The sequence below is a fragment of the Camelina sativa genome, chromosome 2, assembly GCF_000633955.1.
Source record: "Camelina sativa cultivar DH55 chromosome 2, Cs, whole genome shotgun sequence".
NCBI classification, from domain to species: domain Eukaryota; kingdom Viridiplantae; phylum Streptophyta; class Magnoliopsida; order Brassicales; family Brassicaceae; genus Camelina; species Camelina sativa.
The window spans coordinates 21,237,470-21,255,037 of NC_025686.1; the positions used below are offsets into that span (position 1 = coordinate 21,237,470).

General features: G+C 35.5%; 3 protein-coding genes across 3 annotated transcripts; 2 read left to right on the plus strand and 1 right to left on the minus strand.

Annotated features, from left to right (window-relative positions):
- Positions 1,995–4,159, plus strand: LOC104755091 (glucose-6-phosphate/phosphate translocator 1, chloroplastic-like). The gene is made up of 4 exons (XM_010477426.1): positions 1,995–2,729; positions 3,140–3,365; positions 3,489–3,711; positions 3,967–4,159. Exons 1-4 carry the CDS (start codon positions 2,217–2,219, stop codon positions 4,157–4,159), a joined length of 1,155 nt encoding a protein of 384 aa, XP_010475728.1. The 5' UTR covers positions 1,995–2,216.
- Positions 5,469–7,790, minus strand: LOC104731089 (tryptophan synthase beta chain 1, chloroplastic). The gene is made up of 5 exons (XM_010450358.2): positions 7,353–7,790; positions 6,764–7,120; positions 6,235–6,677; positions 5,882–5,976; positions 5,469–5,795 (listed from the first exon to the last, which is right to left on the minus strand). The coding sequence occupies exons 1-5, from the start codon at positions 7,707–7,709 to the stop codon at positions 5,620–5,622; spliced, it is 1,428 nt and encodes a 475-aa protein (XP_010448660.1). The 5' UTR covers positions 7,710–7,790; the 3' UTR covers positions 5,469–5,619.
- LOC104755100 (putative F-box/LRR-repeat protein At1g56400) lies at positions 10,224–12,084 on the plus strand. Its single transcript, XM_019231124.1, has 4 exons — positions 10,224–10,358; positions 10,482–11,165; positions 11,474–11,647; positions 11,749–12,084. Exons 1-4 carry the CDS (start codon positions 10,224–10,226, stop codon positions 12,082–12,084), a joined length of 1,329 nt encoding a protein of 442 aa, XP_019086669.1.

Consider the following 17,568-nt stretch of genomic DNA (forward strand, 5'->3'; position numbering starts at 1 on the left):
ACACATAATCAAATAGGTCAATGGTTTTGTATATTTACAATTAAAGTAAGTTTTGTTGCGTCAAGTCATATCATATGGTTAGATAAACATACAGCTTTTAGCCTTTCAACATATCATATGGTTGTTAATCGTAAGTTAGTATTCGAACTTACAAAATTGCACCTCTTTTCATAGAGTAAAACTCATATGTGTTTTTTCCCCATTCTAAATTTCTTCTGAGTTAGGCCAAATAAGGAGAAACTAAGTGAAATTGCAAATCGACACGTATAGCAATGTGCCGCCACGGGAAACTGAAATGCACATGCTATGACATTCGCATGTGAGCCACCAAAGATTCCGAAGTTGTTAAGCTAAACATGATCATGAGAGAGCGGTTAAGGCCAATGATTAGGACTTAGATTGGTAAGCCGTATCCAAAGAAAAAAAAAATTTCTATTTTTCGTAATACTGTCTATTTTGTTTAATGTTAGACAATATTAAAATAAATTTAACTATTTTAATGTTTTTCTAGCACCCCCAAATTCTCACTGCTAGATGAAACGATTCTTTCCGACAGGACACCAGATCTCCCATATATATGCATTGGATGCTCCAACTCCAACCTATGGAATTGAGCGGAAGCTCATAAGTCAAAACTGCGGTTAAAACAGAACACGTATTACGAACACAGAAGTTGACTGGTAAAATTTAGGAAGTATAGTATTGAAAATGAAATCAACATTTTGAAATACTAGAAAATTCTTTTTAATAAGATGTTCGAAATGATAAAACCATCACATCTGTGTTTCTCTAAAACTGGGGTGAAAGTGCAAGTTTGTGAGCTTATGATCATCAAATTGTATTAGATTCTGAAATGATTAAAACACAATAACGATTTTGGTGGGGCTAATGGGCTTCCGCCGGGCAAGTTATTATAACGTGTATCAACAATTTAGTAAAGTTCAGTTTCTGTCATGTATTAAAACACACCTACTCCTAGATGTACATACTATAACTTTTGAAGATGGTTGACACTTGAAACTTTTTTTTTTTTTTTTTGGGCAAAAGACACTTGAAACTAGGGTGACCAATCCGATGGTTACAGTTTTCGACTCGTCACTGATCAGAGTTTTCAAAATTTCTAAACTCCTTTGATTATTTTACATAAGTTGAGATTTAGCTTCAGTTCAAACTTCATCAACCTTTTATATACTTCTTGAAAAGATGGTTTTAAACTTTCAGTTCAATGAAGTTTGGTTGAACCAATTGATCTTACCATTATTAATCGTGTGAAATGTATGGGGCTTAACCGCTGAAGCCTGAAGGCACACTGACTCTTCTTCTTTGGTTCTAGTTTTTTTTTTTTTTTTGACGAACCGGTTCTAGTTTATGACTTATGAGATACTTTTTTCGAAGCAAAGTAACTTGAGATGCAAACTTTTGAGTTGATACGTACAACCACCATTGACTTTTTTCTTTTAAGTTATGTATTTATTTCATGACTAGATATTTTTTGTTGCCACAAAAATATGATGATGTGAAGCTGTAAACATTTATTAATATTACAAACAACAACAAAATATCATCTTAAAAAATAATACATAATTCCAGGCGTCTCTAATTCTCACTATGTGATTTTTTTTTTCTAGGGTAATGTTTGCAAAAATGATGCCAAAAGTATGTCATTAATGCAAATCATATAATTATAACTCATAAAAAAATCATGTAATCTGTTCATAACACACATACGATTTTTTACACTACGTTAATTTGAGAAACAAAATCTCCAAAATTTGATTTTTAAGTGTATACATATATATTTCAAATAAAGTAACACTTTTTTTTCACAAACATGAAAAGCCAAAAATACCAAAACTGAAACTGTAACCATAAAAGTCCAATAGTAACAATTTATTTTAAGAAAACAAAATAAAAATCGTTGAAAACCAAAAAAAAAAAAAAAAAATCAATATCGCATATATACTCCTAATAAGTTGTTAGAAGTATATAATTCACTTTCTCTGAGTCTATAAAGTAAAAACATAGCGAACAAACAAAGACATCTAATTTTACTTTCTAAAGATCTCTGTTTCGTCTTTATTTGAATTGAATTGTTCTTCGTTTTCTTTTTTTAGATTTCTAGGTCAAAACTTTTGATCCATTCTCTCTCTCTGTGATCGAAAGGTTTAAACTTTTTTTTTATTTTATTTTAATTCGACGAAAAAACCTCTCCGGCGATGGTTTTATCGGCGAAGCAAACTTTCTCAACTAAGATCGGACTTTTCCGACGAAACCCTTCTTCTCTACACCAAAGATCTCCACTTTCTCTCTCCTTTCCATCGACGACGGAGCTTCCAAAACGCACCGTTTTATCCGTCACGAAGCCGCTTCATCTCTCTTCTCTGAGAGCCAAGTCTCCGTTAGTGAGACGATGTGAAGCTTACGAAGCTGACCGATCAGAGCCAACGCCTCCGATCGGTGGTGGTGATGATGCTTCGGCGGAGGCAGCGCTGGAAACGAAATCGGAAGCGGCTAAGCGTTTGAAGATCGGGATTTACTTTGCGACTTGGTGGGCTTTGAACGTTGTGTTCAATATCTACAACAAGAAGGTCTTAAACGCTTACCCTTACCCATGGCTTACCTCGACGCTTTCTCTTGCCGCTGGTTCGTTGATGATGCTTATCTCTTGGGCTGTTGGGATCGTTGAGACTCCCAAGACTGATTTCGATTTCTGGAAAACTCTTTTTCCGGTAAGTGGGTTGGTGGGTTTTTGCTTTCGTGAAAAGAAAAAAAAAAGTTTGAAACTTTAGGTTTGATTTTGATGTTTACGATGATGGGTGTTTGAGGTTTAAGGTCAAATTGATGCAGATCTTGCAGGAATATATGTTGTTGTTTTGTTGTTACCTGAGTGATATGTTTAGTTTTGTTTGCTTCCTGAGATAAAAACTACTGAGGGAGAGAGAAAGAGAGAAGAGAAAGTGATGTTTTTTTTGGCTGTGTTTGTGTTGATAGGCTACTGAATTTTGTTGTTATAATTTCTGAATTTCATAGCTAAATTCAAGAGTCATAATTTAGCTTCTAGTATATAGTTTTAAAGTATTGAACTTTTTTGATATTTTTGTTGTATTAAAAAGTTTGTTTTTGTTGGATTTGCCTAAAGGTTGCTGTGGCGCATACAATTGGTCATGTGGCTGCGACTGTGAGTATGTCAAAGGTTGCGGTTTCATTCACTCACATCATTAAGAGTGGTGAACCTGCGTTTAGTGTGCTTGTCTCTAGGTTCATTTTGGGTGAAACCTTCCCTACTTCAGTGTACCTGTCACTCATTCCAATCATTGGTGGTTGTGCTCTCTCTGCTCTTACTGAGCTTAACTTCAACATGATTGGTAACATATATCTCATCTTTTTTGTTAGATATGTTCTATATTTTGTTGTGTAATTGGAGCTGATTTATGAAATGGATTTGTTTGTTTGAATTTTGGTTTTAATCTGCGGCTTCTGCTTTTCAGGTTTTATGGGAGCTATGATATCGAACTTGGCTTTCGTCTTCCGTAACATCTTCTCAAAGAAGGGAATGAAGGGAAAGTCTGTGAGCGGAATGAACTACTACGCCTGTCTCTCAATGTTGTCCTTATTGATCCTCACTCCCTTTGCGATTGCGGTTGAAGGACCTCAGATGTGGGTCGATGGTTGGCAAAATGCGCTCGCTGCTGTCGGACCACAGTTTGTCTGGTAAGTTCCTTTTAAAATCTGTTACGAGAAGATAGCTCTTTAAACTCTAAAGATACATTTTATTACGTGTTATTTGCATTCTTGTCTTGTTCCTTGTTGTGAAAGACCCACTTGTCAAGTTCTTGTCTTTAGCTCTTATTTTTATTTTGTTATCATCCCAAAGGATTATGTATCCTGGAGTCTTTTTTAGTGATTAGGCCAGAATCCATCTCATTCGCTTATCCGATTCCATGTTTTCTTTAATCAAATTTGCAGGTGGGTGGTCGCGCAGAGTGTGTTCTATCACCTTTACAACCAAGTCTCTTACATGTCTTTAGACCAAATCTCTCCCTTGACATTCAGTGTTGGTAACACGATGNTTATCCTCTCTATTGGGAATTTGCAATTTGCTTATTTTGCTTTTATTTATTCATCAAAGTCACCACTTCTCTTTTTATTTTTTGCTTAAATCGTAAGGATCACAAGGGGAACATGACACAGTAGCAGATNCAAACCTTCAAATGACCAGAAATAAATACTCCTATTATCCATATAAATAAGCGTCTCTTGGCTTTCACTTCACACCCACATGATGAACCTTTGCCATATGATTAGACTTTAAGTCACTTACTATAACTTCCTCAGACATTATCAAGAAACCGTCTTAATTTATTGGTTTGATATAATTCAAAAATCAAGATTTTGGTCGGCGTCCTTATATTTGTTTATCTTCGTGCAGGCAAAGCTCTGATTTGGAGTGACATAAGGGTGTACGGGTGTGGTGTTGAGCTAGTGAATTCGGTTTAAACCGAGGGAAAGAGCTTAATGTAGATATCCTCAATAATGAGAAAAGACACGAGAATGCTTTTAGAGTGTGTTAGGCAGTTTTTTAATTTGAGTTTCTCTTTTTTGAATTTGGGGGAAGTGAGAAGATTGCCTCTTTGTAACTAAAGTGGGATATAGATATTGTCCCCTTGAGAATAAGACGACACCCTGAAACTCTCTTTTCAACTAAGAGAGAACATATCATTTAAAAAGAAATAGAGAATATATTATCTCCAGATTATTCTTGATTTGCTGTCATTATGCGTACACAAGGTTCTTCTTTAACTTGCATGAACTATGTCGGAAAGAGTTGATGTCCAAGTTATATTTTCGTAAAGAGTATTGAGTATTCTATTGACTAAAGGACCCCAAACAGACAATACTCAATAGTAGTAATCAATAATGGATTTTATTACAAAATTAATGTTGATGCTTGGAAATGGAAAACAGAGGCATTAGATTTGGTTCAGACTTGGAAAAGAGTCAGAGAGATGTCTATTGGGAGTTCAGAAGAGGCAGAGAGATGTTTGTGGTGAAGAATATACTAAAAAATTATCCTCTCTATTGGGAATTTGCAATTTGCTTATTTTGCTTTTATTTATTCATCAAAGTCACCACTTCTCTTTTTATTTTTTGCTTAAATCGTAAGGATCACAAGGGGAACATGACACAGTAGCAGATGCTATAGTATATGCGAATATATGTCTTCCAACAATTGGACCTCTTTCATTGTTTTATTTTTAATGTAACATTGGGATATAGTAGTTATTAACCGATTAAATTAGCTGCATTTGTCAGTCTCATAGAGGTCTTTTTGAAGGTATGTATCAATGCATAACCATTGAGATTCGTATTTTCATGTCTGTTATATCTGCCCAAAAGTAGGTTTTAGTTTTGATTACGAGAAATAAGAAAGCAAATTGAGGAACAAAACACTCGAGCTCTTTCAAAACTATGAAATGTGTTTTTATTGATAATCATACATTTATTCAAGTTCTGTTCTATTCGTTTGTTGGAAGAGAAGCAAAGTACAAACAGGTTTCAAGTACAAAAAGGATTTCATTGTCTGAAAACTAAAAAAAAACAAACAAAAGTGTTTTCTCTTCAAACTTCAAGATATTTAGCCACTGTCTGAACATCTTTATCTCCTCTTCCACTGAAGTTCAAGACCACTCTCGTTCCGTCTGCTAACGTGGGGCATAGCTTCTCGAGGTAAGCTAATGCGTGTGAGGTCTCTAGTGCTGGAATTATTCCCTCTAACCGGGACACTCTTTTGAATGCTGCAAACCGCAAATGAATGGGGAACGCTAGAGTCAAGTTACAAAACAAAGAACAGATTCTAGGATACAGACCAAAAGATGCATACCTTCCAACGCTTCTTCGTCGGTTATGCTATAGTATTCAGCCCGTCCCATGTCTTTGAAAAAACTGTGCTCGGGTCCGACTCCAGGGTAGTCCAATCTGTAAGAGAAAATCAAACCATGTTCATACAACCGTGGCTAACTGAGTACACTATTCGATAATCTACATTCAAACATATGAATAAGAAAGTTGCGACAGGCCTAATGCCCATGATGAACCAGCCCCCAATGGATTGGTCAACCTGCATTTTGGCCAGGCCAAATCAGAGCTGCCTCAGTATGGACCAAGCTGGGCTAGCTCATCACAACATACCTACTTATGATGGCTTAAGGATCTGGATAGAGAAATCTCACTTACCCTGCACTGATGGAGTGTGGTTCAATGATTTGTCCATCATCATCTTGCAGCAAGTAACTCATAGCTCCATGGAGGACACCAACATCTCCCTTCGTCAATGTAGCAGCATGTTTGCCACTGTCCAATCCGAATCCCGCTGCTTCCACACCGATCATCCGGACCTCTTTGTCGTTTACAAATTCATGGAAGAGTCCCATAGCGTTTGAACCACCACCGACACAAGCCACCAAGACATCTGGCTTCCCGCCCCATTTCTCCAACGCTTGTTTCCTAGTTTCTTTACCAATCACAGCATGGAAGTCTCTGACCATCATCGGGTAAGGATGAGGACCCGCCACAGATCCCAATATGTAATGAGTAGTCTCCACATTGGTCACCCAGTCTCTTATGGCTTCGGATGTCGCATCCTTCAATGTCGCTGTTCCAGAGTGAACTCCTCTCACCTGTAACACAAGGAAGGTTCAGAAACAATGTTTATCGCATTTAAAAAAACAGATAGCTAACCAATGAGATAAGTCTTAAGCATCACCTCAGCACCAAGAAGTCGCATTCTGAACACATTAAGTGCTTGTCTCTCCATATCTTGAGCACCCATATAGATAATACACTCCAGACCAAAACGAGCACACACAGTAGCTGTAGCCACACCATGTTGACCAGCTCCTGTCTCAGCAATAATCCTCTTCTTCCCCAAACGCTTAGCGAGAAGAGCCTGAGCCACAGCATTGTTAATCTTATGAGCACCAGTATGGTTCAGGTCTTCTCTCTTCAAGTATATAAGCGGCCCTTCGCCATTTCCACGCCGGTAATGCTCAGTGAGCCTCTCTGCAAAATACAGAGGGCTTTCTCTACCAACATAGTCCTTCAAGATCCCTGCCAACTCTCTCTAACAAAGGATTCATTCACACAAAAACACACATGAATCAGACATTGAAACAAGATTTCGTAATTTATATATCATTCTCGTTCTGTTCCCTATAATTTCTAACCATTTCATCTATGAACAGAACCTAATTCATTCAAGTGCCCTAGAATTTACATTTCCCATCAACAAGATCCAAACTTTTTTATCAATCTGCAAATGATAGACGCAAAAGTGTATAAATTTGATTCCATACCTGGAAATCATCGTCGGTGGCGAGAGCATAGAAAGCTGATTCGAGCTGAGAGAGAGCGTGCATAAGGGTTTCAGGGACATACTTGCCACCGAACTTGCCAAACCGACCGAACGAATCGGGTCGTTGCCAAAGAGCCGGGTCAGATCCGGGGGCCATAAGAACAGGCGGGTCCTTGGCGATAGTGCAGGAGACGGAGAAAGATGATGACTTGGAGCTGCGAGACGATGGCAGAGGCGTAAATTTGAGAGCTTTGAAGGGTGATGATCTCAAATGGGTGAGCTGAGAAGAGGAGGAGGAAGAAGAAGACGAAGGAGGAGATAAAGAAACGGAGGCTCTGAAAGTAGCAGAGGCTGCCATTACTGAATCTCTCTGAGTCCAAACAAATTTATATATTCTTCTTCCTTCTCCTTTGAGATACCCCTTTCAAAGTGTTTTGTTTGGGTGTTTTTATAGATTTCATTGATAGATTCTTTTTTCTTTTTTTTTCAAAAACAATTGGTCAAAATTTCTGACCACAAAAAAAAAAATTCATATTAAAGTATTATTATTGTTGAGCAAATCAATTTGGTTATTATTTGTGGTCTTTTATGAAGCAAAAACATATACTTGACTTCACCATTGATTAAAAATTACACAAATCATTTGGATTTTTTTTTTTTTTTGGTATCAACAAATGAAAAATATTTAAATTTGGATATTCAGATATCTCTATTTCGTTTTGAAGATATATATAATTTATGCGTATTTATATGTTATAGGATAAATAGACACATATAAAATGTATAATTACAAAGTTTGGCAAAAATAATAATTAATTAAACTTGGAAGACGGGATATGATTTTAGCCAAATAAGACTTTTACCAAAACGAAAAAAGTTGGTATGACTTCGAAAATGAAAGAAGTAGTATTTTCACACATGGTTTTGAAAGAACAAAAAAACATATCCAAATGAGCCATCATCACCTACCAACTTTTTGAAAGAATCTTGACTCTACCCTTTTTTTTTTTTTTTTTTTTTTTTTTTTTTTTTTTTTTTTTTTTTNAACGATAGATTGTTAAAAATTATTTTGGTCGGAACATGTATGCATGCACTGAAGGGCCTTGCTCTACTGCGTTGGAAAGTATATTGAGATTTACATGGCAAATGGATTGGTGGATGATGAAAGGGCCTTGCTCTACTCGTTTATGAAACGTTGCTTCACCGTACCGTGTTGTTTTCACAGGGTAAAGCAAATGACAGAACATTAAGATTATCTAAATCATTATTTTTTAAAACCATATGTTTTGTTTCTGGAAAACCTTTAAAATAACGAGAAAAAACCTTCTCTTTTTTACATGTTTGGTAATCACCAATGTAAATCCAAACTCTCTTTCATTTTTTTTTTTAAGAAAAAACTCTCTTTCATTTTATATGATATTTTACTCACTTAGCAAAAAAAAAAAAAAATCACTGTTATTTGGGTTGGTAAATATTTTAAAAGGAAGAGCAATTTAGGTGAATGAATATGCTAGTGTAAAAGATAAGGGTAGGTGATGGCCATTTGGTTCACTTGAACAAAATTATCGAAGAAAATCCCATAATATATGTTTCTTTAAATTATCCTTCAGAGTAAGGTATTTTATATATTCTTTTATAAATAAAAGTTGGTCACATATTCTGACCACAAAAAGATGTATAGAATCAATAAAAATGCATCTTTAGTAATACCAATAAGATTTTTTACCAAAATGAAAAAAGCATATAAGTTAACCAAATTAAAGACTTTTGACTTTTAATTTTAGATTTTAACCAAATAAGATTTTTTTCTTAACAAATAATTTGTTTCCTGTAATTCAAAAAATGAGATAAGATGTTAACACATGATTTGAAATATATATCCAAGTGAGCCAATAGCCATCACCTACCCTTATTTTTTACAGTAGCATATTCATGTACCTATATTTCTTCCCTTCTAAAACATTTACGACATTCACTATATATATGATTATGACTCATCAGAATTACAAAACTACATATTGATCAAAAGAGAAGAAGAAAAAAATACGTTTTAAAGAAAGAAGAAAAAGAAATCTTGAGATCTTAAACAGGCATACCCGCAAGAAGACAAAGTTTTCAGGTGCATAAGTTCTTTTATTTTATTTATAAAAATCGTTGTTGTTATAATATTTTATTTTGCTTAAATATTATGACATATATGTGCTGTATTTACATTTTAAGGATTTTACTTTAGTGTTTTTCTTGCTCCACCATCTGCGTTCACTGATTTTGAATGATAAAATTGTCATATCGATTGTGGATATGAATACATAAAACATCATTTTTTATTTTTATGTTCACTAAAAATAAAAACGCTTATATTGATATTTTTATGTATCATATTTTGTAGAAATCGTTTACAAGGAATTTCATAGTCAGATTTTGAAAAAAAAAAAAACTTATATTGATATCTGCGATAAGAAAAATAAATTGTTTAGAAAATTTTGCCGAGAGAGTAGTTATAGTTTAAGTTTTCAATAGTTTTTTTTTTTTTTTTTTTTTTTTTTTTTTTTTTTTTTTTTTTTTTTTNGTCAAATAATTGTGTACCAGTATGTAAGGTAACGGATATGTTGACTGTAGAGAGTTGAGACTTGAGACCTCTGTTTTTATTCTATTTCCATAGTTAATTCGTTATAAGACAAAATGTATTCTTATTGTAATTTTGTTTTGTTATTCCTTTTTAAAAGTTATAAATTAAGATGTCTTTTTTGTTTTGTTTTATGGCTAGTGCAATAGATTCGGACATGTTTATTGAAACTGTAAATGCAAAGGAGATAATATCAATTCACTAACGATTTTTGTTTTATGCATATTAGGATTTCGATTGGAAGAGATGACTTCAAAGAGAATGGCTTCAAGTATCGAACTAGACGCATTATCCAATCTACCGGATGTACTTCTGATTATGATCATCTCTTGTTTGTCGTTTAAGGAATGTTTAAGGACCAGTTTACTCTCTAAGAGGTGGAGGTATCTCTGTCGTGAGACAAGAAACATTTCTTTCAAAGAAACCGAGTATATGAACCGCTCTGTCTTCAGCAGAAAATCTAGAAGGATTTGGTTTGTTAACTATATGTGTCAATGGGTCTCTCGATATCAGGGTTACTGCATGGAAACCTTCGAGATTAGGTTATCTCTTCCATGCGAATATGCGGCAGAGATGGAGTCCCTGATCGAATTCGCAGTCTCAAGAAAAGTCAAGAACCTAGTTCTTGATTTCACAGACTATTTTTGGTCAAACGTTGCCGATGCGAGGTATAACGAGGTTGATGTGCATTTACCAGCAAGCGTTTACAATTCAAGAACCCTCGAATCACTGAAGATATATTCGTGCGGGTTTGACCCCTCGAAGTTCACAAACTCTGGATCGCTTAGAAAGCTCTCTATAGGTTGGATCGAACTCACAGGGGCCGAGTCTTTGATATTAACCTCTCCTACGCTCAAGAGTCTAAGTTTTAGTTATTGTTGGGGTGTTGTTATCAACAACATAGCCGGAGATATCAAGGAATTTGAATTTGAGAACTGTGAATTCTCTCGTTACATGGCTTGTTCCTTTGATCTGCCTAATGTGGAGATATTCAAGTACTCAGGCCAAGTGCTTGCTTTTGATGTCAAGAAAATGAATAAGTTCAAAGAAGTTTATTTAGATTTTGAGGCAGAGGACGACTACGAAGAACCCAATGAAAGAACCAAATTAGAGGGAACTATGCTTTCGGGCTTCCTTAACAGTCTTCGAGGTGCGAGGACCTTAAGTGTATGCCCTTTTCTCCTTCAGGTATATATTTAACTCTTAACTTATTTACATTACATTTTCACGTTATTAACATATCTTTGAGAATGAGAACTGAGCAAAGTATTTTACTAGGGGATATAGGTTAGTTTCAAAAATATAACGATTCTCCCTATGAAAGTTTTTAATATCCTAGTGGATAAAAGGAATATGTAGTAGTAGCTAATATAGTAGCTAGTATGTGTAGTATCTTTACCTTATAAGCTATTGCATTGTAATTGATGGATATAAAGACGGTTAGTTGACAGTTATGTTTATCTAGTAAGTGCATGGATGTGTTTTTCTTTTTGAAGGCTATCCAAGAATGTGATGATCCGTCTTCTTTACTTCGTCCTATGGAAACACAACATTTGGTGCTGAGAACGAGGATGCATGTCATGGAGTTTAAAGGAATTACGCTCCTCCTCGATAATTGCCCTAACCTGGAAACGTTAACTTTGGATATCCTAGTTCGAAGCTTTTACTCGGTAAGACTACTATAAATGGGAACTTGAGAACAATAGTTATATTTTCTATATATGTATGATTTTCCCTAAAAGTCATAATTTGTCGTTTTGATATATTGCAGTACGCTAAATCATATTGTGGCGTCGGTCCACGTTCATATTGGAAAAAAAGTCTTACCTATGAGAATCTTCCTAAGAAACTTAAGGTCGTGGTCGTGAGGAACTTCAGTGGTTGCTTTAGAGAGCTAAATGTTTTGAAGATTTTGATTCAGTTGGGACGTGGGCGTTGTCCCGGTCGTGCGCATGGGCCTGTACTAGAAAGAGTGGAGCTTTACGTGCGTGGTGCAATGCCGGAATGCCAGAGGATGGAGGCACATGATGTAGCCAAGATGTTACAGCGTATTTCAGGGGATGTGCAGGTTCTTGTACATGATCCTCGAAGAGTTGCAGAGCTATGATCAAGAGTTCTCTGTTTGTTTGATTTTCCGAATAATTTAAGCTTCTTGGAAAGAATGAGGACTTGGTCATCTATGTTAACCATAGATAATAATAAATATTATTGAGTAATATTACGAATTTATATACATCTTGTTTTTATATATTTTTAGAATTATATGATTTTCGTAAATAAAATAAAATAAAGTATATCACAAAAACTCCTCCTCGCTCATATTTCGAAGTGACCTAGACGGAAATCATCAGTTCTTGATCGATTTACCCGATTGCGTTTACAATCTAACGAACATTGAGTCACTAAAGCTATACGCTTGTGGAATCAACTCGACAAGATTCAAGAACTGCGTGCGCTAAGAAGCTTCACAATCGGTTGGCTTCAGATCTCTGTAGTCACTACCTTGCTTTTCAAGTTTCCGTCTCTCTTGAGAGTTTGAAATTCATGAACTCTGCGAGTCTTGGAGATGAAGAAATGGTTTTGGGTTAAGAGAATTAGTCTTTAAAGACTGCGGTTTCGCTGAGCCGGTTTGTAAATTTGATATACTAAAAGCAGTAATCTTCAAGTATTCTGGAATAGTACATCCTTACTTTTTACTTACAGAGAGTTAACGAGCAGATGCAAGAATCATACTTCGATCGGAGACGACATATAATATTGGAACCGGAGAAATCCTTTCTTGTCTTGTAACAACATCTCTCTTATGCTAAGACTTTAACTGTCTGTTCATATACAAAATCACTCAACATATCTAACATCTTACACTCATGATCAGACCTTAAGTTACGTTTTTTTTTTTTATTTTTTTTGGGAGAAAGATGATCCAAAATGTGGAGGATGAAGATTTGCAACGTTGATTTGAAACACGGCATCTGGTGTTGAAGACGAGTCAGCATCCATATGAGTTTGTAGGGATCAAGATCGAACTTGATTAATAAGCAGTACTCTCCGGATTTGAAATCTCTTAATTGGATCCTGCAAGACCAATTATGAAGGTAATTAATTAAGTTACTATACTAGATCTTGTAATTGTTAAAAACATACAGTAAAGCAAGATGTCAAAAGAGGAAAGATTGAGTTTAATGGATTGATTTTCGATGTGCAGACGCTTTTGTTTCCAGTTGAGATTGACCCAAGTAAATATATTGGCTTTATCAACTCAGTGAGTGTTTGGAAAAGACGCTTAAAGTCACTGAGGTGAAGGGGTTTTGGTGGTGGTTGGTTCGAGTTACGTGTACTGCAGTATTTGATTCGGTACGGTCGTGTTATGGAGCTAGCTTAATATGTATGTGGACGAAGCTCAAAAGAACAAATGCACCTAGTGGAGAGCTTATATGGTTCAGCAAATCAAGAAAGCTTCCAGCCGATTACAGGTTGTGACTATATATAGACAAAACAACGTTTGAAATTAAACCCTATTTTTGAGTCGGCTTTGGAATGTTTTTAAAACTCTTTGGTCAAACTTTTTAATCCATTTTTTTTTTTTGGTGATTTTCCCGAAACCTCAAAATTTTTCGTTTTGATATATTGCAGTACGCTAAGTCATATTGTGGCGTCGGTCCACGTTCATATAATCATATTGGAAAAAAAATCTTACCTATAATAATCTTCCTAAACACTCAAGGTCGTGGTCGTGAGGAACTTCAATGGTTGCTTTGGAGAGCTAAATGTTTTGACGGTTTCGATTCAGTCGGGACGTAGGAGTTGTCCCAGACGTGCGCATGGGCCTGTACTAGAAAGAGTGGAGCTTTACGTGCGTAGTGATATGGCGGAATGTCAGAGGATGGAGGCACATGATGGAGCCAAGATGTTACATAGTATTTCGGGGGATGTACAGGTTCTTGTACACGAACCTTGAAATGTTGAGCTACTCAAGAATTTATTTTATTTTATTTCAGGACTTCTCTCAGTTGTGGTTTTTTTTGTTTTGTTGTAGTCCCATTTAATGATGTTCTCGGTTTGTTTGATTTTATGAATAATTTGAACCTCGGAAAGAATGAGGACTTGGTCATCTATGTGAACCATAGCTAATAAAAAATTTATCAAGTGTTACAAAAATATATTATGTACATCTTATTTTTATATATTTAATCAAAATATATGAAAGCTTGAATAATGGCGGAGCCACTTAAGTCTGATGACCAGACACTATCTTCGAATATGAGTCGTGACGATGTGACAAACCAAACATATATTAAATGACCGGCAAGGTCTGATGCTCTTAATATATGAAGTTTGAATAATGGCGGAGCCACTTAAGTCTGATGACCAGACACTATCTTTGAATATGAGTGGTGACGATGTGGCAAACCAAACATGAGTTCTACTCTAATCGGTGGCTTGAGCAACCAATGAGATGCTTGTCATAGGAGAGTTGCCATTGGCTTTTCTTGAAAGTATGACATGGAGACATTTCTGTAACAAGGTATGTCTTTCTGTTTTCTTTTGTTTGTTCTTTTAACTACATATATTTGGATTTATTGTTAAACTAGTACTAATATGTTTATATATGTATATGCATGTGGGTGAATCTATATAAACTCCACCCACTTCAGAAGAACTGCCATGAGAAACATTGTTGAGATGTTTGTTCAGAAAAAATCTACTATGAGGAAATAATTCATTGCTAACAAGCAAAGAGTCTCACATACAACATATATTTGGGCCGGGTTAGTGATATATGTGACAGGTAAAGTCATATATCATTCTTTTACTTAATAAGTTCATTCTTGAGTTCACTTATTTTGTCTTAATACTGATTGATATTCACAGGTGCAAGTTATATGGTTATAACAGCACATTACATTGATCCACATTGGCGGTTATAGAAGCTTATAATAGGGTTCAAGTATGTGACAGACCACAAAGGGAAGACAATTGCAGCTACTCTTCTTGACTGCTTAGCTGAGTGGGGCACAAAGAAGGCATTCTCTGTGACAGTGGACAATGCAACCACAAATACAAATGCTTCGAGTAAGTTTGAGACTGCTTTCTCTCTTGTGTCTGATGAGTCTTTGGTTATGAATAGAGAGTTTATGCATGTGAGAAGTGCTGGTCATATCATTAATTTGATTGTGAGAGACGAGTTTTCTAAAGTAGATGAGAATGTAGTTGCAATTAGGAATGCTATCTCGTATTTTAGATCCGACACAAATAGGCAAAACACATTTGACCAGAAGATAGATTATGTTAGGATGGCACGGGGTAGTTTGCTTTTGGATGTCAGGACTAGGTGAAATTTGACTTATTTGATGTTGTAGAGGGCAATTAAGTATATGGTAGCATTTGATAAGATGGAGAAAAAAGAAAAGTTATACAATGATCATTTCTTGGAGATTGACAATGGAAGAAAGAGAGTTGGACCTCCTAACTTGAATAATTGGTGTTCTCTTGAAAGGTTAGACAAGTTTCTGGAGATTTTTTACAACTTAACATTGATTGTCTCGGCTTCTACTAGACTGAATGCGCATAGTGTTATGGGGAGATAGTCAACATTTCAACAAATCTTGACATGTTGTGTTCTAGTTATGATTCTGAGTTGAAGAAAAAGGCTGAGGAAATGTATAAGAAGTTTGATAAGTATTAGGATGACATTAGTAATATCAATACAATGTTGAATATAGTGACTGTGTTTGATCCTAGTAAGACGCTGCATTTTGCAAAGATTTATTTTGCGGAGTTGTATGGTGAAGAGACTCCGACAGCTAAAGAGATGTATGACAAGGTTTATAATCTTCTGGTTGATATGTTCAAGCAGTATAGTGAAAGGTATGCTAAATCTCAGCCTTCTCAGTCATCTCAGTCTCAGCCTTCTTCTCAGTCATCTCAGTCGGATGTGAGTGAAGTGCTCCTCGGTTTTTTACAATTGATAAAAGGTACAAAGCATTGTTAAATGAGATTGGAGTTAAAGAAACAAAGGATGAGTTGACTACATATTTGAAAGAGGCTGTTGAGAATCCGATTTTGATGATGGGGACTGACTATGATGTTCTTTCTTGGTGGAAACTCAATTGTGGCAAGTACCCTATTTTATCACAAATGGCTTGTGATGTCTTCGTTATGCAAGTGTCATCTGTAGCATCAGAAAGTGCTTTTAGCACAAGTGGTAGAATAATAAAACTATGTAGAAGTTGCCTAATTCCCTATATGGTTGAGATTTTGATGTGTATTGAGCAGTGGATGAAACAAGACATTGCAATTGAATCAAAAGTGCTTACAAATGCACAAATACTTGCAGAAGTGGAATATGAAGATAGACTTGGAAAAGTTTTGTATATCTTGTCGTTTTTTTTGTTATTGCTTCTCTTATACTTTATGTTAACTCATCCAATTCTTTTGTTTTCAGAGTTCTACATTGAAGAGTAATTCACACTCAGGTCTCCGCTACAATTACAAGGTAAATAAGTTCAATGGATTGTCTCTTACTCTTTTACTCTATTCATGATCGTCTAATATGCTTCTTATTTTCATATGAATTCATCATCAAGAGGACAAGAACTATCGGCTTTGGTGTTTTGTTGTTTTGGTGTTTCACTTGGTGCACACTACAAGAAAACACGCATTTTGCGACTACACTATTAGTCACTTAATAGTCGCTAAATCAAGATTTACGACTAATTAGCGACTATTTCATACTGTCGTTAATCGATAGTCGCTATTTGATGTAGTCGTATATTTAGTCACAATTTTGCGACTAATAGGCGACTATATACATGTTGTCACATAGTAGTCATCATTTAGTCGTAAAATGTAGTGACTCCTTTGCAACTAAGTTACGACTATATTCATCGTAGTCATTATGTAGTTGTTATTTTTAGTGACTAGGTTGCGACTATTCTGTGATTAAGAAAACTGAACAAATGGGTTGTTAACTTGGTCGGTAGATAGTCGTATAAGTTTTGGTGACTATATAATGACTAATATATATAGTAGTCACTATATAGTCACTTTAGTTTTTAGCTATATTGTTAAAATTTGATGACTATTTGGCGACTATTTTTTTTTTGAAACTAGATATAGAATATTTTAATTTCTCTTTTTTCTTTTTAATCCTGTCAACCAAACCAAAAAATGATTCTAAATTGGAAACCTAAAGAAACACATAATATTTATGCCAAAATACATTGTACTTAAAAGTTATCATAGTTTCAAAACACAAAAGTACAACACATAGTGTCGCTATTGAGTTCATCAAAAAAGAGTTACATAGAGACAGGTAACACAAGAAGAACCTATGGAGTTGAAGTTGGATCTTCTTCTTGAAGAGGCTCTGTCGTGGTTGTCTCTTTAGCTGAATGGGCTGTCAAGAACTCCTTGAACCGTGGATCACATTGCCGCAGAAACTTCCCCACCAAGTCCAACTCGTCAATCTTCTCCTTCTGCCCAGCAATAATTTCGGATTGTTGAGCAATTTGTGCATCACGCTTCAACATTTCTGCATCACGCCTCAACATATTAGCAGCCTGCTCCTCTATCTTCCGTTGAGCTTCCT